The sequence below is a fragment of the Drosophila sulfurigaster genome, chromosome 3, assembly GCF_023558435.1.
Source record: "Drosophila sulfurigaster albostrigata strain 15112-1811.04 chromosome 3, ASM2355843v2, whole genome shotgun sequence".
NCBI classification, from domain to species: domain Eukaryota; kingdom Metazoa; phylum Arthropoda; class Insecta; order Diptera; family Drosophilidae; genus Drosophila; species Drosophila sulfurigaster.
The window spans coordinates 11943158-11967742 of NC_084883.1; the positions used below are offsets into that span (position 1 = coordinate 11943158).

The window sequence follows — 24585 nt, forward strand, 5'->3', positions numbered from 1 at the left end:
AAAAATATAGAATAACCCTAATGAGAAGCAAAATATAGAATAAAAAAGAAAACTGATATACAAATGTATAAAAAAGTAGAAAAAGTTGTAGCCTAAAATTCAGAGTTGTCAGACAACAGCAGCAATCAGGCCATCGAGAGGTTAGAGAAGCGGAATCTGAACTAAGCAACTGTGGAGTGACCAATAAAGCAAAACAAATCCACTTAAATGTGCCAAGTGACGACAGCTAAAAAGCGAGAGATACACAGAGAGAGCGAAAGAGAGAGAGAGAGCGAAGGAGAGAGAGGGGGAAGAAGGGTAGGAGCAAAAAAGTGACAAAGTTAAATTCGAAACTCATAAATTGGCTTATCCACTTAACTGTTAACGGGTTTTTGCCTGGCCTGGACCAAGTTTGAGCGCCAAAAAAAACAAAAACAAGAAAAAGTGGCAAAAAGCATTGGCTAATAATGGCGACGGCCCAAAAACTCTGCGGCCACCACTCTCATCGATCAAGGGCCTTAGTCCAGTGCCCCCCGTGCTGCACATGGACATAACTGTGCAAAGGACATGGAATAGGGCGGGGTAGGGAGGGGAAAGGGAAGGACATTGCAGCTGGCCGAAGCTCAGGAAACTGACCAAGTCTTTGGTCCTGCTTTAGCCTGCTTCAGCTTCATTTGACAGCAAAGTTTGTGCTGTTGTTTTCGATTTTTGTTGTTGCAACTGCTGTGGCTACTGCTGCGACTGCGGCTGCCACTGTTTGTTTGAACTTTTCGTATCATGGCCTCAATCAGCGTTAGTCACTGGCTGTCGCCCGTCCTTCAACTTTTGCTTGTAACGAGTCCTTGTGTATCGCATATCCTGTCGCTGCTTCAAACTATTTGATGACTTTCTTACGCTCGGTCGCCCTTTGAGTCATGTCTGAAGAGGCTTTAATGGCCTCCACCATTCCACCATTCCACTAGTCTTACTCTATTCGACTGGCTGGGCACACGTGTCGTATGCGCAACTTTAAGGCAGAGTTGCAACGCGGACGACACATGCCACATTTCAGCACTGCGCAACGAACGCCAACGCAACACCGCTGCCATTTGCAACAAATTGCACCTCATTAGTTAAAAAATTACCAAAAAAAAAAAAAATACACACGAAAACGCAGAACGAAGAGGAGAGAAAGAAAGAAAAATCGCGAAAGAAATGTTGAGACAAAAGCGTAAGACAGAAATTGAATGCACATGCCGCCGCAGTGTAAAAATTTTCAACTCTACATTGGGACATGCACAGTGTGTTGAAGTCTGTTAGAATTGCATTAAATATTAACAAGTTATAAGAATTATAATGTAGTTTTCTATTCGAAGGCTTTGTTATTAAGTATCCCTTATGCTGTATTTATTAAATCATGTTTATCAAAATTTAAAACGTTACAAAAGTTTAGTAGATGCTTGCATTATATTTGTTTCCATTTATTTTTTTTTATAGTTTATTGTTCGCACAAAAAAGACAGAAAATTGCAAAAATATTGATGGAAGAATACGAATAAAAACGTAAAGCGAAACCAACACTTTAAGTTGCAAAACATGAAAAAAGAAACATATTTGGGCTTTTCAGTACAATAACATAAATATAATTATTTATTCATTATAAATAAATTGTTTTAATTCCAAAATTGTTTTAACAATATAAGAGAGAGAGCATATTAACCACAACAACTTTTAATACTTTTTTCGTATTGGAACTTCATCTGGAGATGCTCTTGGAATATAATAAATATAAAAAGGTGATCAAACCTTAATATGAATAGTAAATTAGTAAATTTTGTAAGCTTAAGATAAAGTAAACCAATCACAGAACAACAAATAGGATTCCAGCTAGACACATTTTCTACAGGTTTTCTAACCATTTTGTTCCACTGTGCATCAGCTGGTGTCGTAGACGACTCGCAAAGTCCTTGCGCAGCTGCAACTTATGTGAATTTCTGGCAAAAATGTTCAACAAAGAGTTAAGGACGCCCAGCGGAGCTGAGTGTCAATAAAAATAAAATACACCTGCCGTGCCGCACAAACAAATGCACACGCACACATTCACTCATACCACTTAAATGTATGTAAATACTTTCTAATGTAATTATTGGTATATTTGAATGTTAGCGGCGTTTCTGCAATGGCCACAAGAAGCGCCGCTTTTGGCATAATTAATTAGAAATTATAAACACTAAACATGTGCCACGTGCATGTCGACAGTAGAACTCAATGCATCTGTGGGTGGCACTCACCCTATACCGATTATTAAGGTCGTCACTTGCATAGTAACAAGTAGTACTGCAATTCGTTTAGACACGCAAAGATAAGCAATCAATGCTTTAAGAGGCGTCTATGCAGTTTCTCTAATTTGGAGTAGTATTAACTTTAAGCGTGGCACTGTTAATTAAGGGATTTAAAATATGAACATAAAGTTGCCGTAGCTCACTGAGTTAGCCTAATAATATACTTAAATTTATTTAGTCAACACCATATTGAGTTATATACATATATCTCATAAAAACACACGACCACCAAGATAATATTATAATAAAGCTGTGCTGTAATTGGATAATTTTAAACTCCCAGAAATGTATGTGACATGATAATTCTAACTACTTTAAAATTAACTTGAGCATGTGAAGTGCTCATGTGTACACAAAAACATAAAAATAAAAAATCTTCTAGAAGTCGATCACCTAATTAGAGATAAAAAATACTATTGTTAATAATAAACTTCAGTTCTCTAACAGAATTCAACCGAGTTGTTGTTTTCATTCCATAAGTAAAGTAACTGCTAATGCAGCAAATTATTGTTCCGTGTGGTTATTGGTTCTGGGTTAAAACGCTCGTATATAAAATCGTGTAATTGTAATAATTATTTTAATAATATTCCAAAAAAATCAATCAGCAACATGAAACGCTTCAAAAATATATAAAACTATTCTTTTTTGTTTTATTTTAACAACACTAAATTTTAGAACGTTTAGTCTTGATTTCAAATTTTGCATTTTGGGTCAATTTGAGACTTTTCCATTTTTGAAACAATAATATAATATTGATTTTCAAGAATGCGCTGACTGAAAATATGTTTAAACATTTGATCTTCATTTAAGATTTTCCCTTCTTGGCTAAATTTTAAGATTTTTTTTATTCTCGAAAAAAAAAATTAGTCTTAACAATCTGAAATGTTTATAGAATTTTGATTTTAAGTTAAGAATGAAACTTCTTAGTTAAATTTTGATATCATATATCTTCCTGCATAGTAAAAGTATTTAATTAATGACAAGAGTGTAAGAACGAAGGCTCTACAAAAAGTGTAAGTTTTAGTTATAGGCAAAAAAAACACGCTTAAGACCAAATTCTAAAAAAGGTTCTGTCAGTTGCTGAAAGAGGGTATTGTCTATGCACAAAGCAAAGATCAAATATTAACAAAGAGTGCCAATGCAATAAAGAGAGTGCGAGAACGATATTGTTGTTCTGACACATTTTATTGTGATTTAAATAATTGATGTCAAAGCCTGAACTAGATAAAATTTCAGTTCTAATTATGTAGAAAACAGTTTCTAGATGTGCGTATACGTAATTTGTGCTGTACATTGTATATTGGTACTTTTCCAGTGACTCAATGAATCAATCACTCAGTTAAAAAAACAACTTCATAAGAATAATACAAAAATGCAACGGAGACGAAACTGTGATGATTACTCAGATATGTAAACTTACTATATAAAACTAAATATTATTTTAATAGAGTTGTCAATACTTTGGCAGTTTATATTTTCTATAAACTCCCATTGGCAATTGGTTATCAATCCGAAAGCTCTATTTGTCTTTCAGTCTTGGCAAATTAAACAACAACAATGCAACACGAGGAAAACTCTCTGGCAAATGCAATTTTCCACTTGTACGCATTATAATCGAGCGACTTTCGATGAATACGTTTTGTCATTTTTCGCTTGAAATGAATTCAACGAGTCTTAAATGCTGGCGCTGACTCGGCGAAATTTGTCGAATCCGAGATGGGAAATATACAGTGTATGGTAGTGTGCAGTTTATTTAGAGGTCCCACTCTATCGAAGCCCATTTAAATTGACAAGTATTCTATTGCGAGCTAGCGAGCTGTTGCTGCTTAAGCAAGCAGTCCTCCAAAAACATCCAAACAGTTCTCTAAAAGACACCCACTCAACGACTTTTTAAGTATCATTAAAATAGCACGAAATTCGTGACAAACTTCGCGACAATCCCGTTGAAAATAAAAAGAAACGAAACGAAACGAAAAACACAACAAATAAAAGAGGAAAAAGCACGTTAAGAGCAATAACAACAAGAGACCGACGGGGTTGTAACTAACGATGCGCATTTGTCAATGGGGTGCGATGCGGTGTCCCATCACCCTTTCTTCTACTTCTTCTTTTAGAGTCAACCTCTTGTCCAACACAAGAGCCATCAGCTGCGAGGCATTGAACCAGACCGACAAAAACCCAATCGAACCTCAACCCGAACCTTAAGTAAAGTTTATCTGATAGGCGCGTGCGACGGTCCGTAGTTGAGTTCTAATTTTTGGCCCTTAACACCTTTTCGCCACAACTCATAATTTATTTAGCTCGAAGGGATGAGAATAAAATGGGAAAACCGTAAAAGTATTTGTGTTTCGAATTTCAAGTTCTAGGACAATTGTCAATTCCTGTGGCATATTACACAAATTGAAAGCCAAAAAAACTTGTTGTTATTGGAACTTTGAAACTGTTATTTCCACCGTCAATTTGTTAATGACGAAACAAGGTGCAGAAAAGTGCCACGGAATAAATTTCAAAATCGCCCACTCAGAGCATAATTTTAATTAAGTATTCACTCTCCACTGCGATAGCTAAGCACCTTAACACACACCTCTGCTGCATAAATCTAGCTTGTCCTTGGGCTTGAAATTTAAGCTTATTTGATGGTTAATCTCGTTCACCATCTATAATTTCTATGGGGAGTAACTATAAATAATCTTTACTATACACAAAGCTGGCAAAAAGACAAATTATATAATTAAATGTAGCGCAAATCAGCGCGAATAGCGAAACTGGAAAATTATTTATGCCACAACGAAAGGAACAGGAAAGCAGCCAGAATCTTACTCAGCGGATGGGCGAACAGCAGCAGGTGAGGTAATAAGTTACCACTGCGCTAATGATGATGAAGTGTGCCAAGTAGATTGCGGATAATTGGTGTGGGGAGTTTTCCTACCTGACGGACAAAGTTTCAAGTTATCAAAATACAAACCAAATTTATTAAAGTTTTATTCATGACAGTGGGAAAGAAGTTTTGGAGGTTGAGGTTGGGGGCTCGAGTTGTCTAGACTAGCTGCTTGCTTAATAATAATAATTTGCCAGCCAACAAGCAAACAAACAAAACTCAAGTCATCTCATGTCAGAGGAAGAACGCGACGGCAACTCGGCGTATGCGCAATGTTTGCTGTAATTTACACCAGATCGACGCTTCGTCGAAGGACAGTCAGAGGAGTTAGGGCACCTGCTGCGTGCCATGCTCTGCATTTTAAATACATGCCATGCACATATCCCACAAAGTTGTTAGAAAAAAAAAACAAAAACCAAAACAAAAATAAAGTAACGCACCGAGGGACAAAGAGACGGGAAAGTGAAAATAACATCGAGCATCGAGCACTGAGTTTGGCTTTTCTTCAACTTTGTCACATTTTGCATAAGCCAAGGCAATTTTCATGTGGATTACATTTCATTTGGTTCTGCCCCAACCACTTCCCTTTTGGCGTTATGCGGTTTGGCTTAAAGCAGCGATATTGCGACGCAGCGTCTTAGCGAGAGACGCCATCTAGATCCAGGCGCTCGAACGGAAGTTTTGTGTGCGTGCCCCAAAAGGAGAACCGGAAGAGATGATTAATTCAAAGTTATTAGAAACATGACTGAAATTTATAATGCCCATTCAGAAAGGTGACTTGCCTTTACTTGACTCTGCTGCACTTCTTCCCTGTCCATCCTCTCATTTACTCTGTTGTCCCTCTGTCTATTTCTTGCCACTGCACAGACAAACTGACTGGCATACTGTGGCATATTCAAACATGCAACACCTCTTGTGGCGAGAAAATTAGAAGATGGAGAAGTGCGAGTTGAAGAAACTACAGAAAATGAAGAGAATAGATGCAACACATTGAACTGTCCCATGGTATTTTAGTTGCAATGTGAATAATAATAATAATAATAATAATAATAATAATAATAATAATAATAATAATAATAATAATAATAATAATAATAATAATAATAATAATAATAATAATAATAATAATAATAATAATAATAATAATCATAATAATAATAATAATAATAATAATAATAATAATAATAATAATAATAATAATAATAATAATAATAATAATAATAATAATAATATAATAATAATAATAATAATAATATAATATATATATATAATATATATATATATATATATATATATATATATATATATATATATATATATATATATATATATAATAATAATATATAATATATAATACTATAAATAAAATACAATAAAATAAATATTGGAGGTAGGCTGAATTATTTAGACGCCACTGTTGCCATACTGGGGACAGTAAGCGAAGCACATTTGAACTCCACTCAAACTGAGTGTACACAGACGCTATTCAGCAAATGAGTTGCAATTTTGAGTAACACTGTAAAGCGGCTGCTAAAGAGAGAGTGAATATAAAGAGAAAATCATCGTGTTACCATGGTGAACTCTTCGGAATAAAGTGGCACAACAGAGCGAAACTTTGTTGTCGTGAGGTAAACAAAACATATGGCAGGTTAAGTCTGGTCAGAGCTACGCAATTGAGCATGCTACTGTATATAAAGACGCTATTTGTGCAAAAATTTAGAGGGTTCCAACTGTGTTACAGTGATAACATAAGTTTGCAAACCTAAGTTGTTTGCTCTGAACTGTTGACCGAACTTACTGAATTTCATAAGGTTCAACATTTTTTATGGATATGTCATTATTGCATTAGTTCGTAATTTTTTTCACTTTCACTATTCTGCACAGTTGTGCTCTTAAAAAGCGCTCTTGCATTGCAGCAAAGAGTTGACTGCATTTGTTGCACTTCCGAAGTTTATTTCCTGCTTTCGTTAACATTTAATAGTCTCAACTGTTAAGTTAACATTCGTCGGCTGTCGGTCTGTTAAATGTTCCATAGGATTTGCTCTTTGCACCGCCAACATCTTCGACGAGAACGTGTCTTCTTCTACATCAGTCGCGACCGAACATGTTAGTCCTTGCATCTAGCGACGACACCGTAAAGCGTCGTCGCTGTCACCGCCATGTAGTATGTAGTAGTAGCTAGAGAGCCGAACAGACAAAGAACAAGAACAAGAGCTGTTCGGCCGAATAATCGTTGAGTGCAACGACAGAGATGACGCTGACTGCAAACTTCGACGCTGCAGCGCAGTCGCTAGCGCTGACGTCGAGTGCAACTATTGGCGCTGGCGCTGCTTTGGCATCGTTGTTCTTAGGATAGCGCATCGTGTAGGGGGTGGATGGGGGGGAGCCACAAGCATTTAGTGTGCTCTATTCGCATAAGAAGGGAATTTCATTGCAAGCACTGCTGCTGTCGCTGTCGCAGTTGCTGACGTCGTAGTTGCTGCTGCTGCTTCTGCTGCTCTGCTTCTGCTGCTGCTGCTATTGCTTCTGCTGCACCTGCTGCTAGGTCTGGCTTCAGTCTCCATTTGACATTCTCTACGTGCGGTTCCCGTTCTCGCTGCTGCGCCGTTCTCGTCGTCGCGCTTTTAACTTTATCGCCCAGTAGCAAGCAGCAGAGCACAATAGCCCTACAGACATTGCGCCCATTGCCCAAGCAGTCGCATTGCCATTTGCCATTGCCTAACGAAAAAAAAAGCGGAAATTTTGTAATAATTTTTCGCAATCGCTGTTCTCAAGCTTACGCCGAATTTCGCCCAAAAGCTTTCAAAGAGTCGCTAGCGCAGGTGAATTGCTTGCGTTTCAGTTGCGCGCGCGTTTTTTCTAGCTTAGCACGAGATTGGTTGCCAGCCGTTTATCGCAGTGTTGCTTAGACTTGACTGATCCGAAGAAGAAGAATATATATAAATATAATATCGAGAAATTGAATTACAATTAAGTGAAGTTCAAGTGCGAAAACAAGTTGGTAAACTTTTTTGCAGAAAATTCTGAGCAAAGTGTCGTCGAAATAAATGAGAACTTGTGCATTCAAATTTTGTATTCTTATTGCAGACAAGCAAAAGGTATTCAAAGCTGTGGAAATAATTGAAATCTATACTCATATTAAGAAGAATGTTATACAATAAATATTTATGTAGCACAATTTGAATATAAGCTTTATGTGTTGTACTTAATTATTATTATTTGTGATATTTTAATATTATGACAATAAAATACAAAATGTTTAATAGCAATCTAAATTATTTTTTGCATTTTATTTAATCTAAAAATATTATTATTATATAATTTGTTGCTTTTCTTTATGTTGTCTCAGCGCTTTGCATTTTTGAAAGGTCATAAATTGCTGTCGACTTCACATGCACCGAAATAGTTACAAAATTGAAATTGTAATTGAAGTTGTCGCCATTTCAATATTTGGGGATTGGATGCAAATTTGCCTTTAGCTCAACTTAAATTTATTGTAACATTTTAAGTTGCAACAAATACGAAATGCGGAGTTCCAACTGTGCTTCAATGCCTTTCCCTTTAGTCCAATAACAATAGCAAAACTAACTTGGCCAGCAACAAAATGCCAACATTTGCGGAATCCGAACTTCTCATTCAACTTCTGTTGCTGCTGTGTCTAGTGCTGCAGCCACTTTTGCTTCAACCTTAGACCTTCAACCCCACACACCGCCCCCCGCTCGACCCGTGTGTGTGTGTGTTGCTTGTATTTTGGAACCAAATATCGTAACCGAAACCACAACATTCGACGTCAATCAGCAAAGCAGATTTCAATAGCTGCAGCAGAGTTGAAAGGGAGCAGCCTTAACTTGCTTCCTCTTCTAGTCGTTGTTGTTGTTGATTGTTGTTTGTTGTTGTTGTTGCTGCTCTGGTGTTGTTCGACAACATTCGCATTGCCGCTGGCCCTGGCATCTATGTTAGTGCACTTTGTTGTAGCTGTTGTTGTCGAAACATGTTGCCACTTGAATTTGTTGCCTTTGACGCAGCATCAGCTCAAATGTGCCATGTGCTCCACCTGCCCCAACAACGTGCACAGCCTGCTAGTCAGCCAACCAGCCAGTCAGCCAGTCAGCCAACCAACCAACCAACCGGCCAGCCGCCTGCTGTGCAGACTCTTTCCGGCCAAGTCAGTCCTGTCCTGTCGTGTCGTGTACTGGCCTAGCTTCTCTTTAGCCATCCTCCTCTCTCCCCTCTCCACTTAGCCATTAGCCAGATATGGATCAACGTATAAACTTCAGCTCGCCAGTTCGATTTTGCCTCAGCATTGAAATAATCCCAATCAAAATTGTTAGCTCGAAGCTTAAGAAAGAGCTTGGATAAACAAAATATATAAAATGTGCAGAAACAATAAAATAATTAAATTAAAGAATTTATATTCAAAATAAACTTTCATTTTAAATATCAACACTTCTAAATATATATCACTAACAAAATGTCTTAATAAAAGATCCCAATCTAATTTGTATTTCATTAACGGAAAATCGAAATACATTTTCGAATATGTATTAGAAGAAACTTCAGTAAGATATAATTTAAATTAACACCAACGTATTTCTAAAGCAAAGGCCTTCGGCTTACCAAATAATTTAATTAAGTAATATGAATTGTAAATAAACTTACACTCTTCATAAATATTTCACTAAAAATGTCAGAATATAACTTTCGAATTTAATTAACACTTCATTAATGAGTAATAAGAAACATTCGTTTTGTGATCTACAAAAGGAAATTAAAATTAAATTAAGTGTTTTCTTTTAATTATCAATTATTGAATAATAAATCTTTGAAGTCCTATCAAAATAACAAAACACAAATGTGAGTTGAAAGGAAAACCAAAAACTATTTTTCGACAATTGTTTCTCTGCACTGCACAAAAGTGAAATTCAGACACATTTAATAGACGTAATAAACTTAAACGATTGAAATTGAGTTTCCTTTATTTTTATGCAAATCTTCTTATCACCTTCTCGTGTTAGTTGAATTTGCTGCTGCTTAATGTTCGCCTTAAGTGGCAATTAATTCCCTTATGCATGCTAAATCGAAAAGACATGAATATCAATTTGTTTATTTTATGACTTTTACTCACCTCACCATTAAATCCTTCACACATATGCGATGATGAAAATTTCGTGCAGCAGCTCCTCGACCAAGCAGTTCGGTATCTTATATAAATCGTCAGACAATTTAACGCTACATACTCATAAATAACGTTAACTACTTTGGGTTTGTAATGAATTGGCGCCTGTTGACCAGCTTTCCACCTATCAAATAACCAGTCCAGTGACTAAAATAAACACACCTTGCCTAGTTTTCTCAGAGACAACAACATGTTCCGTCTGATATTTAGGATTACAAATATCGCATATCAGTTGACCATCTAGTTACGCAAAGTTAATAAACAAATTAAATGGTACAACACTTAATATTTATTTTTTTCAATTCTTCCTTGTATTATGTTCATTTATAGTTTTCAGCAGAAGCCTTTCGGCAATTTGGCAATTAGAGTTTCAGATTTATTTCACAGCAGTTTATAAACCATAAAGAAAAACACTCGGTTGCTTAACATAAACTATAAACAATAGAAATAAATACTATATTGCTTTCCACACAGTAGCTGAATTGCTTTTTTATTTTACACTCTATTATTATATGCTACCTGTCATCGAATGACAAGCAAAGTCTCCGCTTTTCGCTCACCGATTGGCTGTCAAAAAAAACTCTGCTAATCATAAATATTTCCTGCATCTGTCGATTTTCCATTGAAGCTGTCAAGTAATTAAAAGTAGCTAAAACTTGACGTGGGCTTGCTTTTAATTGGCAATTATACATTCGATTTCGATGCTGGCTACTGTGCGTATAAGTAACTTTTGCATGGATAACGACACCAATCGAAATTATATTCCTTAATTTGACACATTTTTTTTGCTTTAATTACAGTTTTCTTGGACGCTTTAGTTGCTCAGGTAAGTTGTGATTAGCCAACAACACTGAATGTTTTTCACTTCAATATTCATTCAGTTCTCTCGATTATTTCTGTGAATCCGACCAACTCGGGTAAAAATTGAAAAAAGCGTGATAGTAAAAAAAAAAGAAGAGGAGGATTGCAATGCGCTTTTATGATAAATGATTTGCGATTTGTGTGCATTCGTTTGAGTTTTATAGACGTTTCATTACCAGCCAACAATTTCCCCAGCGGCTGTTTGTGAATCGCATAAAAAAAAGGGAAAAAGACTTTTTAGCAGCACAAATGAAAATGCATGGAAAATTGCAGCAACTGCCGAGGGATTGATTCCAAATGGTTGGGTGAATGGGAGGTGGGAGTAAAAGGACGAACAAGAGACTGCGAGGAGGATATTTGCATGCGTTTTTAGTGCGCACTAGGTTTTTAATGCATTGCAGTGCACTGAAAAGCGAGGAGTAGACGAGCAGACGAACAGACGAGCAGACTATGTATATGGGACGACAATGTTGCCATAGAATTGGCATTGATTACAGTGGAAGCGTTCAATGTGCATTCAATATCCAGCTTCAACTCTGCCTCCAATCGCGATTTGCTGTAAGCACAGTTGAAGAGTTTGCGTCGCTTTAAAGCCAAACATTTTGTTTAATTATATCAAACAACAAGTTAGGAAGCTAAATTTGAGTAGAGTGGGCGATACCGTTTTCAAAAAACATCAAACAGTGTAGTATTACTCTTAAAATAGATCAGATAAATATACCAAAAATACTAACATACTATAATTGGTATATTAATAGACTATTGCTTTCTGAAATGATCATGAAATTGAAAAATGATATTATTTAAATTAAATTAAATACGAAAATATAACAACAACAAATATAACAAATTAATTATAATAGAATTTGAACGTCAACTCTGCATCCAAGTGCGATTTTCAGTAAGCACAATTGAAGTTTTGCGTAGTTCTAAGTCAAACATTTTGTTTAATTATATCAAACCTAAAATACTAAAATATACCATATTCTATATTTGGTATATACTAAAAATACCGAACGGTATATTGCGTATATCGATGGACTATTGAACTGTTGCCATGTAAGTGGCAAATTATCCAATCCAAATTAATATAGAAAAAATACTAAAAAAAAAATATAGCCATTAGTATATTTGGTATATTTATATACTATTACATTATAAATAATCCATAAAGTAAAAAATAGATTAGATTGTCAGCCAAAGCAACTACGCTATATGTAGGTAGCGAACAAAATAAGGTTGAAATAGTTAACAAAAACCCAAAAACAATATGAAACCTAAAGATAAATTCAAATGCCAGCAGAGTCAGTCAAGGACCTAAAGGATATTCTGTTCTTTCTTGTGTTCGTGTCAAGTGTTGTCCCTGAAAGTGTTTGTCTAACCTACCTAGCTGAGACACCAAGACACAGATGAGGTGGCGACGGGCGAGGAGCAACCCTCAAAAAGCAGCCGAGCGCAAATGTCACGTTATCCCTTTGAAAGGACATGCCAGAGCGCAGAGTGCAAACGTGTGCTCAATGCCTTTTCAATTGCATTTAAAATGCAGCAATTAAACCGCAATTTCTATAAAAAAGAAATATATGAAAAAAAATTACGCCTCAAATGCGAAAGAAAACAATTAAGGCACGCAGGGTGAAGAGCAAGGAGTAAGGAGCGCAGAGCGTAGAGCGTGGAGCAACATACAGCATCCAGGATGAGCTTGGCAATGGCAAACTGCGTGAAGGGGCCATGACAACAATTACGAGATCCATTTAACTTTGGCAGGATACGAAGAATGCGACTGCGAATGCGACACATGTCGCAAAACGCAGCAGGAGGCGGCCAAAGGCGACGTCAACAAAACTGGCGACATGCCGACTAACATTCGTGCACACACACACACACACACACAGAGAGAGAGAGGAGTGTGCCAAAGAGTCACAAAAGACACACACACAGACAGCAGAGATAGAAGTATATTTATATATATATATATGTGTGTGTATGGTATTTATAAAGGGGGAAAAACTTGAATGTCGCCTCGCTAAAAGCGCACAAATCTTGGCAAACGTACCGAATATGAAACAGGACGAGTCCTGCCAACGCAGACAATCAGCACAGGATGCTTTTGCGCTCATTATGCGCCAGCTGCAGCAACAGCAACATCGTGTCACATCGTGCCACACACATCATGTCAGCGTCTTTGTGTGTGTGTTTTGCTGCGTCTTCACATAAAAAACAGAGTTAAATAAATGAAGAAAAAGATGGGGGGAAAGCCAAAGCATCTCTAGGCTGAACTTCAAGGAAATCTGCTAGCAAAGTAAATACGAAATAAAGGTAGAGTAGCCAAGGTGCGACTGTCTGCTATAGCAAGGATTTCTTCTGCCGGCATGTAAATAAATAAAAGTGATGTATGTATGCGTCTCTGCTATCTAGTTAATGCACGAGTGTGCGAGTGTGTGTGTATGTGTGTGTATCCTTGCAGGTGTAAGTGTGTTTGTGTGCATAATTGAGTTTCCCTTGATGCCTGCCTGACATTGACTTTACTCGCAGTGATGGAGCGAGCGACTGCGACTGCAAAGACAAATAGGCACAAACACAGACAGTCGAACAATGCCGACACAGAGGGAGCCTGAGAAAGGCTCACATTTTATTTCATTGAAGTGCAAGTGCAAGAAAATCAGCATCAGAAGTCTCAAAAAGGGCTTAATGCACTCACGAATTATGTGAGGCATGCGAGAAATAAAGCAACAAAAACCAAACACGTGTGTTTCATTGTGCATTGCGGCTCTGTCGCTTAAGCTTCAAGTATTAAACGTGTCAACATGATGGCTTAAGCTAAACAATTTCAGTTTGGTAATCCAACAGTAAAAGAAATAAAGGAAAAATCACAGCAGACATAAAATTACTTAGCATGATGATGATAACTATCTTAACTTTGTTAAACTAACCTAAATAAACGAAAGCATGAGACATACTTGAAGTATGACAACTTGCAGAATATGATATTAATAAATAAGAATCCTTTATAAACTTTGTTAAAAAAATAAGCTTAAATAACACAATTTACATCGAACAAACAAGCAATAATTAAAAAACCACAACTTACATATTATTTCTTAACACGATTTTAGTGAAGCCATCGAAAGTTTATTTTTAAAAACGGTTAATAAATTTGTGTTGTTGCCAATGGCAACTCTATAAAAAAGGATGTGCCAACTAAACGTAAACAATTTTTTATCTCAATAGCATAAGAAATAATTGAACAATTTTTTAACATGATGCTAACTATCACAAGTTTATTTTTTTAAGTTTTGTTGACAAAAACAAGATTATAAAAAACTACGTGTCAACTTGATGGCTTAAACTAAACAATTATTGTGAGCTTAAATGCAAAATATCTTTCTTCATCGACTGTAGCTCACAGCTTTAAATTCACAGAATCTGTATTTACTTACGTAGCATTGTCATTAAATTTGAAGCATTGGTTGAGAGTAGTCAACATTAACATTATGTAAAATTCCCGCATTGAAATTAATAATACTTGTTTACTCTTGCTAGTCTGTCATTTACCATTTAAATTTAGTATCTTAAAATCAAAAGAAATCATTTCAAATTTACCACTTACATAAAATTTACCAATACAATGAAAATGACAGTTAATAAATTTCTAACTTTAAATAATTAAGAAAACTGTGAGATACTCGCCCTTGATTTTGAAAAACAGCAAAACAGTGCGGTATAATTCCACAAATATACCAAATTGGAATATTGCAGAAATACCAAAATATACCGAAAGCTATAATCGGTTATATCAATATTGTACTACATTCAAAATATACCATAGAGTACAAAATATACCAGATTGTCAGCCAAAGCAACTAAGACTCAATTTCAGTAGTCGGTTATTTGTCATACAAAAGTATTTTTTAAATAAAATGAAAAAATATCTTGCATGTTAAAACATTAAACTAAAATCCTACTTTTAAATAAAGTTAATACCTCTTTTAGTTTGGCCAATATACTGACTCAAAGTTGTCGGTTGGTGGTGGTTGAAATAAGCTGTGATCCATTGTATATATCTTATATTCCTTATCAATAATATAACATATATACTTTATTGGGTCGGAGATTACTCCTTCTGCCTGGAACATACATTTCCTGCAGGCAGAATAATATAATATCCCTTTCTGTAGCGGATATAAAAACAAAGTAACAAATTGATGCTTTATTTAGTATCTGCAAAGCGAAAGAAATAATTGAAAAATCACATCTGATAATGATAACTATCGTTACTTTATTTCCGCTATGTTGACAATGGCAACTTCACAAAAAAAAGTGACTCTGTAAATCATTGAGTTTGTAGAGGAAACTCACTAATATTGATAGGTTTAAAATGCTCGCATAATTGTCGAGTTATGTAGAATGTATTGAACGGTTTACTGTCAAATGCGAATGACAAGCCCACAAATAAACAGCCACAAACACACACACACATGCATACACACAGCTGTGTGCAGCTGGCCACACAAATACATGGACAATAGAGTGCTGTAAAATAGCCACAAAATCCACACAACGCAAACACCACCCACAACACAGACAGAGACAAAGACAGCGTGTGAGAGAGAGAGAGAGAATGGGAAATATGGGCATTTTTGGACTGCAGCTGAATAAGTGATTCAATGAAGTGAATAGTGATTAAATGCGAGTGAGTGAGTGAGTGAGCGAATGAATGAATGAATGTACTCGCTTCAGCTTCTGCACTTGCTGCTGCTTTCATTTTGTGTGCTCGCATCCTGTGTGCGATTGCGATTATGGATGCCTTTTGACAATGCGACAGGCGACAGGCAACAGGACGCAAGTTAAAGATGCACCAAAATAGTTAAAGATTAATTTATCGATAGCTTTTAGATCATTGTTTGGCTTTTGAGTTTTGCTTTTTGCCCAGCTAATTTCACATCGCGCACGTCATCAATCGTCATCAGCTTGGCTCAGCGATGCGGCAGCCTGGCGAACAACATGCAACATGCAGCCGTCAATGTGTGCTCTCCTCTTCCCCCTACCTACTCTCCACCCATCCCACTTCCCTTTTGTCGCCTTCTCTTCCTGCAGCCGTGTCGCTGCATTCACTCGTGCATACATGAAAGTCAATTAAGCGTATTAAGTGCAACTGTGTATGTGAGTGACTCTCTGTCTGTGTCTCTGTGTGTGTGTGTGTGCTTATCATGACGTTTCTTGGCAGCAGCAACAGCATCAGGCATCAGCATCAACATCAGTATCGGCATCAAACAACAAACGCCAACAACCCCCTTGCAACTTGGGGAGTTGCTGGCAACCCTTTTGGGGTAAGCGCGCGACAATTGTCTGTCATTCGATTTCAGCTTGGATGAGGTTTGTGTGTGTGAAATGTTTGCGGCTGATTGCGGCTCTTAATTTACTTTAAGGTATTCTCCCTCCCACTGTCTCTTTGTCAGAGAGTGTTGCTCTGCAAATTATAAATAAATACTGCCAACTATTTGTGGAAAAATATTATGCAATTCGTATTAACATATTTTGCTAACGTAGAATTTAATAATAGAATTTGTGACAGTTGAAATTACCAACCAAGCAAGCAAGACACACAGACACAATTCTCTGGCTGCATGTAGCGAAGAAAATAGCTTTTTCAATTCATAGCATTTACATATCTCAATTCTCTCCCTTGTACCATAAACAGCACTTGCTGCTGTTGCTGTTGCTGTTGGTCTTGTCAGTGTGGTAGACAACATCACGTATACGCAACGTCGTAAGGGGAATGCCTGCAACGTTTGTTGCACTGGCTCAATATGCAGAATAGGCTGCTCACATAAGATACAGTTGCTGTTGTGGTTGCTGTTGCTGCTGTTGTTGCTGTTGTTGCTGTTGTTGGTGTTGGTGTTGCTTCGGTTGCCACCCTTAGACACAACGACGCCTGACCAAGAGCAACGCCCTGCCGCGTGTCCCTTCGTCGCCCTCATGCGCGCCTTTTGGAGTGTTAATTGTCGTATGCAAATTTTTGCGCATCCACAAAATGTAACAAAACACGATTTTGAAAGATGCAAATTGGGTGTTACTGTTGTAGCTGGCGTACTGTTGGAGTTGGAGCTAGGACTCAGACCCTGCCACAGGCTGTGAGTGTCAAAATAAGCTTTAAATTACGACATCTCTGCCGCACACACAAACATACACACACTCGCATACCTCGCACCAAACACTCATTGGGTGAACGTGCGGCGTAATTTGCAACTGACAAGAGTGAAAGTTATGCAAAGAGCTGGCAAAAAGTGGCACTGCCTGGCCAACTCCCCTCTTCGCTCCCCTCTACAGTCCGGTAACACAATGTCACTTTGGGCCAGGATGCGTCCAGGATTCGGGCTGAAAGACAGGAAAGCAAAAGGGAGCGAATTGCGTCCAGGCCAGGAGAGAAAAGCCGCATGCGTGATTGTGACATTTGATTAGGTTGCCTTTGTCGAAATGTTAATTTGTCTATTGAAGGTGCGTTACCAAAAGTGTGTGAGTGAGCGATTGAGTCTGGTCTCAAATTGCAGCATATTGTTTAGTAGCGAGTTGCCACAAATTCCCGGATTATTATCGATTCGAAGTGCAGTTTGCAGAATGTAGAATGCACCCAAATGCTGTCATGCAATTGAAAGACTAATATCACCGAAAAGCCAAGAGTAAATTCTCGATTTGATTGCGAAGCGTTATTTTCAAATTGAGACAAATTGCCGCTCAGCATTTACTTAAGGCAATCTCACTTACTACAAAATTGACAAAAGACAAACGCATAATTGCCATATAATAATCATAATCCGCACAAAGCAAACACTTGCCTCAAAATGTTCTGCAGACTGCTGCATGGCAAAAGATATCACACTCACACATACACACACCCTTACCCATACACATACAGAGCACAGACAAAGCTATTCAATTCGACAGTCGACACAAATATAGATATAGTTATAGACACAGACACGGAACACGGACAGAGTTTAAGCTTTGTCTGCATCTTCTTCAACTTGGCCACTAATTAAGAAGACAAACTCGGAGCTCTGGATATATTTTTCGAAGAAGGACTCGCTTCAAGGATTTTCAGCTTTGCATATGCCTCCTCCTCCCCACTCCTACCTTAATTTCACAGTTCTCACTGGTCTTGGCATTTTAAATGTGAGTTCATTTTGATGAACTTAACCTACGAAGTTTATTCAAACTTCCTTTATTAAACATACATTGAATGCGGCTCATTCTTAATAATAAAAGTAAAATATATTGAACCATTATTGCATTTATTGTATAACATTAGTGACATACTTTATTCTTTATAATCAAAATATATGCATCTGCATCACTAATTTTTAAAGAAATATGAAATAAACATAATTAACTTTAACAATTAGTTAATATTTGCCCCTCTGCATTTGATAAGCTACTTTTAGCATATTTCCTTTAACTAAACGTTAAATTTGGTCCGTTCTACAGGCCTATTATATTAATATTATATTATCAACTAATTGTAACGAAATTCGAAGAGTTTGCAAGTGAGAAAACTTTAGTGTACTTGACAGTGAGATATCTGCTATTAATGTTTGTTTACCGAGTATACCATAAACATTTATGCTGTCCACAACAACAACCAATCCATTGCAACTGCTTATGCTTGTTTTTTCAATAACTTTCAAGTTTTTTATCCGATCAGATATTCAGAAATCGTCAAAACAATAGATATTATTGTGTCTCTTATGCTGCATTTATTTTTATGCAAAAGTAAATGATATTTTTAGTTTTAAGCTCCACCATGTTGTAGAGAACATTTTATATTGGAATAAAATTAAATGAAAAGTTTATTTGTATTTCGCCTTTTCGGGCAAATGTTATTTGTAAATAAGTTCCAGAAAAACTGAATTCATAACAAAAGTATATAAATTTATTGTTTTGTATATTAGCTTAACAGCAACGTATGTATGTATGTTGTATGTTATATCAATGTTATTTTAAAGTCAGTCACTATTAAAACTCTTCACAAACCACACGAAGTGGTCAAAATTAGACCAATATTAATATTGATCGATTAAAATTTAAGTGAACTTTTAGGATAAAATGACCTAAAAAAGTAACTTTAAAACATTTTTTAGTTATACATTTTTGTATACAAACATATTAAAAACAATATATAGGCAGTTGTCAGCTTCTACTCATTACTCACTTTACTCAATCGATGTTGACAAGCTAAAAAACATTTTCACTGGTTTTGTAGCAGGTACTATATACATTATTATTACAGATTTAGCATGATTCATAACATAATAACGTTGCGAGAGTGAGCAGTTATTTAGTATATCAATAGAAGAGACTTCAAATGAGATGTAAAAATTCTTGGCAGCTACAAACATAATGCATTTAAGTGCAGCCATTTGGGTTCACTTTTAAAGTTTTCGATATTTATAGTAGACTCACAAAATAACAATTCAGTATGAGTCAAAAAAGATCGAAATGAAATCAGTAATCCATTTACAAACATTTTCGCATAGCTGAAGTGTATTTCGTAGTCGACTATAAATGTTTTGAGTGTGCTCAATATGCAACCACGACAAATTTTGACAATTGCCGCTTAATTTGTAGTTTTATCACACACACACACAATAGCTTCTTTGCACTTTTATTTCATAGTTCTAGTTTTGTGCTTGTTATTCTGGTTACCCGCAGAAAACGCTTGCAGTCATAAAAGTAATGTGCTGACACGCACACACAGAGAGACTCTCACACACACTCACACACACACACAGACACAGACACATATGCCATGTCCTGGAGCAACCGTGCTCAAACGCCCACAATTGCCATATCATGCAGTATTTTTTATTTTATTATTCAATTTTTTTTGCAATTTCGCCAAAAGTCAAACAGAAAATTTATTTATGGCGCTGATATGGCAACGCCAGCGAAGTGCAGTAGGTAATGGCCCGACTGTGCGGTGTGATGCGGGGGCGGAAGTGGGAGGGGTGCTTAGACGATTTTTTTTTTCAACTGTTGCGCAAGGCATTTTATGAGGCATCAGAGAACACCTTCCCCTAAAAAGAGAACAAAAAACAAAATGGAAAAAATGAAGAATAAACGCCGTTTGCCAAATGAGAAAAACTGTAAGGAAAAACGCATAAATTTTATTTCCACTATGAGAACAGACTGAGTGAGGAAGAGACATGAGGAATGAATGCTGGATGCTGGGATGCTGGGATGCCGGGATGCTGGCATGTTGGATGCTGGGGCTCTTAGCTGTTGCACTCAAATAACTGTATAGACCGCATTTTCGCACAAAAAGTGCGCCGAAATTTTCAACTAAATTATTCATTGAGCGCGCTATTGAGCTGGAAATGTGCACACCACGTTTCCACATTTCAGCAAGTGCTTCTGTCCGTCCTTTTGCCGTTCTGTTCTGCTCTGCAGAATTGTTGGCTATTTGGCTTACGGAAAACGTTTAAAAACAATAAGAGGAAATACCAAATAATATGAGCTGCGTCATTTAGCTAAGCTGGCACAATAAGCGACTCGGCTGGAATAGAATGACGACGATTTTATTAGAAAAAAACGGCTTTATTAGAATGAACCGTAATTTTAGATGTTAATCTAATAATAATAAAATACATTTTTGTATTATAGTGTTTTGTTGTTTGACAATTTCAATGTTTTAGTAGTTTGCAATTAAAGTATTTTGGTATTTTAGTATTTTTATATCTTAGTATTTTAATTCTTTTGCATTTTAGTATTTTATTATTATAGTATTTCGGTATTTTGATATTTTAGTCATTTTAGTATTATATTATTTTATATTTTTATCATTTTGGTATTTTACTATTTAAGTACTTTACTATTTACTTTTAAAAACAATAAGAGGAAATGCCAAATAATATGAGTTGCGTCATTTAGCTAAGCTGGCACAATAAGCGACTCGGCTGGAATAGAATGACGACGATTTTATTAGAAAAAACGGTTGTAATGTAATGAACCGTAATTTTAGATGTAAATATGTATTTTTGTATTATAGCATTTTAGTTTTTTAGTATTTAATTGTCTTAGGACTTTAACATTTAAGTATTTAAGCATTTTAGTTCTTCGGTTTTAGTATTTTGATATTTTAGGATTTCAATTCTTTGGTATTTTAGTATTTTTAGTATTTTAGTATTATATTATTTTGGTATTTTAGGATCTCAATTCTTTGATATTTTAGTATTTTATTATAGTATTTTGATAATTTAGTATTTAAATACTTTACTATTTATTTTTTTAAATAAAAAAGAAAATATCATTATATATTAACGTACTATTTTACTACTATTGAAAATAAAAAAAGATAAAATACTAAATAATATGAACTGCGTGATTTAGCTAAGCAAACAAAATAGGCATCAGGAATGGAATACAATGATAATATAATCTGAATATATTCCCTTAATGCCTTTAATGAATTACAATGAATAATCTATTATATGTACATTTAGTCTGTTTATATTAACCTTATCTTCTATTTCTGCATTGACACACTGATTAATGTTCATACCTATGATACATCATTTACCCATCACGTCTTACAATGGCTCTGCGTCTTTTAAATATTTGATGTAAAAGAATGTTACGACTAGCGTAAATGCAAAAATGCCTAAGTAAATCATTGACATTATTTTGATATTACAAGTAAGCGTTAAAGGTAAATAAACTCACCTGTAAATGCCGTACAGAGGACATAGGCCAACCAACATTTATGTTCTTCACCTTCGCGCCAGTCAATCATTTGGAAAGCATTAAGTATTAAAAAGATTATATTAGCAATTCCAACGAATATAAAAAGTATGAAAAACCCTTTCAGTACGGTTCTATGGTTCTGCAAGTTAGAAGAATATTCTCATTAAAATTATAATTTACAAAAGAAAATGACAGTCACCATCAAAACTCCAACGAGCAGCAAGAATGCCATAAATATCAGTATAATGAATACTGCAATAGATACCCAAATAGAAACATCGCTTTGGCCTAAAACGAAGAAATATTAATATTAAAAGAACTGATAGAAAATCATCTTCACTTACGTGCATGGATAAAATGATAAAGTATAAGAATGGCCATTACTATTTGCAAAATTGCTGCATAGCCGCTTGCCCATCGCGATAATCTGACGTTTGGCCAAATATCATCCCAAGAACATACACACATATTCTAAATAATTTTGAATGATTTAGTTGTTTAAATTTGGTGCTTGAACTGAAAAGCAAAACATTATTTGAATGAAAGTAAGAAAGATGAAAATTTCACATCTGCTTTACATTTAAAATATACAATTTTAATACATTCAATAAATTTAATAACCAAATGTCTTAATGTAAAACACATTAAATAAAATTTGTAAAATATACTGCTTATTGTATAACTCTTGAGCGTTATTTCTAACATGAAGAGAAAGTCAATGCAGTATACAAATATATTATTTGATTTACATTTAAAATTATACATTTAATGGATTTCAAAATGAAGTAATTTACTATTAAAATTATTTAATAAAATATGTAAAATAAATTGCACATTGAACAACTCTTTATCTGTCTTTTGTTGACTTGCCAATGTGAAGAGAAAGTCAATGTAGTATATTAAGTCAAATTACTCATTCATTATTTTCTGATCTAATGGCAGATTAATACATAATATCATAAAATATAATAGCAACACATGTAAACTATAAAATTAGGTTTACAAGCTTTTCTTTGGTTTGATATTTTTTATTGATCGTTACTATTACTCAATATATTTTATGACGAATAAATTATATGCGAATAAATGTCTGAAATAAATGTTATAGCTGTTGATTACACAAACATATGCGAAAGTGTGGATGGAGTCCATAAATTGTATTTGTTAGTTGCTGAGATGTTTGACTGGGTTCATATAGCTGATCCTTTATGAGCTCAAAGATCTCTTCATCTTTGTGTTGCGGCCATTTCGATTTGGACTAGCGGAAAAAACGTTTTCCACTTTTCCTAGTTGTATAAATACAGTGTCCATTAAAAGAAACGTATCGTAAAAACTCATAAATTTATATTTAATGCAAATTGAGTTGTATGAGTTAAAAATTGTGAGTACCCAAAGCAGTTTTTAATGCAGCATTAAAATTGATTTACCTCGGGCCAACTAAAAAAAAATCACTATAATACTACTAATGAATATATGTAATGCACTTATAGATTTATATATATTTATGTACATATATGCAACTAACTCTTACTCTAAGGAGGATAACAAATCTTTATTATCTCATCGTAAGCAAGCTTTCTCAACCGAAACGAAATTAATAAAAACTTTGCTTTGCACATCAGACAAATTCACGTTAGGCAATGTTTAGGATTTCTAACTTGCGTTTGTGGTTTCTGCAGTTGGCTTTTAAAGGGTGCAGAATTGAGGTGATTACATCAATTTGCTGTGCTCTGACAGATTGAAGCAAAAGCAGAAGATGTCATCGTCACATCCTCGCGTCCTCATCGCATCGTGGCGTCGCCACGTATCCTCATCGCATCGCTCATAACTCAGGGCTCAACTCTCGCCAATGGCTGGCCATTGGAAAATTGTGAAACTCATTTATCAAATGGGCAGGAACGCTGCTGACCTGAACCTGCGCTCACTGTGTGTTTGGACCAATGGCACTGCCACAAAAGTGCAACAATTTCTGTGGCGCCACTTTAGGAAGGCATGATGGAAAGGGGGGGGGCGAAGTAGAGAAGCAAGAAAAATGCCTTTACTCTCGGCTCACTCCACAACAACCCCTTAAGCTCATGTCTGCCAGAACGCACTCATAAATCATAAAATTCCATAGCCAGAGTCCAACAACAGAAGCAGCAGGAAAGGCAGCAACAGCATCAGCGGCGCCATCGTCATCTTTATAATCTGGCAAGGCGGCTACGTTTACACCCCTCCGCAACTCTCACTACCCCTTAGAAGTCGATGTCGATGCGGGCGAGAAGAAATCCGTTGAACATTTCGACGTGTGGGTGTAACCGCTGGACTATGATGTTGCAATTTGTAGCTGGTAAAGTGTGAAATTGCGTTGGCAACGCGAATTGTTTTTCAGTCAACTGTCTGGAAGTTTTATTTGTAGTTCCCCCCCGCATCCAGCTCATACCTTTAAAGGGCAAAGCTTATATTTTATACTTAAATTCCGAAATGCAATTGGAAATTTAAAAAAAACATTACGCAGTTACATACTCTATTCCCAGTTCTTTGAGTTTCGCAAATAAATCAATTAATATACTTACCCACGCACCTTTGTCACATCTGTGAGCTAGCTCAGCTTTCCATTTCCTTTTTATCCTGCATCACCCAAGTAAGGACTCA

The 24585-nt window shown here is 35.9% G+C and overlaps 2 protein-coding genes and 1 long non-coding RNA gene across 3 annotated transcripts in view; 1 reads left to right on the plus strand and 2 right to left on the minus strand.

Annotated features, from left to right (window-relative positions):
• The first annotated feature begins 7751 nt into the window (after nucleotides 1–7751).
• Nucleotides 7752–24585, plus strand: part of LOC133844764 (protein muscleblind) — a 197665-nt gene continuing 180831 nt past the window's right edge. Inside the window, exons 1-2 of the mRNA XM_062278969.1 lie at nucleotides 7752–8275; nucleotides 11154–11179. The gene's annotated coding sequence lies outside the window, so the exon portion shown is untranslated. The remainder of the gene's footprint in view (nucleotides 8276–11153; nucleotides 11180–24585) is intronic.
• On the minus strand, nucleotides 9068–10780 carry LOC133845672 (uncharacterized). Its single transcript, XR_009894804.1, has 3 exons — nucleotides 10303–10780; nucleotides 9837–10249; nucleotides 9068–9527 (listed from the first exon to the last, which is right to left on the minus strand). It is a non-coding gene; the product is annotated as an uncharacterized LOC133845672 (long non-coding RNA).
• Nucleotides 21643–22506, minus strand: LOC133842349 (uncharacterized). The gene is made up of 4 exons (XM_062275402.1): nucleotides 22296–22506; nucleotides 22151–22239; nucleotides 21931–22090; nucleotides 21643–21868 (listed from the first exon to the last, which is right to left on the minus strand). The coding sequence occupies exons 1-4, from the start codon at nucleotides 22417–22419 to the stop codon at nucleotides 21798–21800; spliced, it is 444 nt and encodes a 147-aa protein (XP_062131386.1). The 5' UTR covers nucleotides 22420–22506; the 3' UTR covers nucleotides 21643–21797.

What these genes read in the sequence shown, in the direction of transcription:
- LOC133842349 (XM_062275402.1), bottom strand. Translation starts at nt 22,419, where the DNA reads ATGTGTGTATGTTCTTGGGATGATATTTGGCCAAACGTCAGATTATCG. An exon ending in TGCTCGTTGGAGTTTTGATG is followed by an intron (nt 22,091 to 22,150) that starts GTGACTGTCATT and finishes TCTAACTTGCAG; the next exon opens with AACCATAGAACCGTACTGAA. An exon ending in CCTCTGTACGGCATTTACAG is followed by an intron (nt 21,869 to 21,930) that starts GTGAGTTTATTT and finishes TGATTTACTTAG; the next exon opens with GCATTTTTGCATTTACGCTA.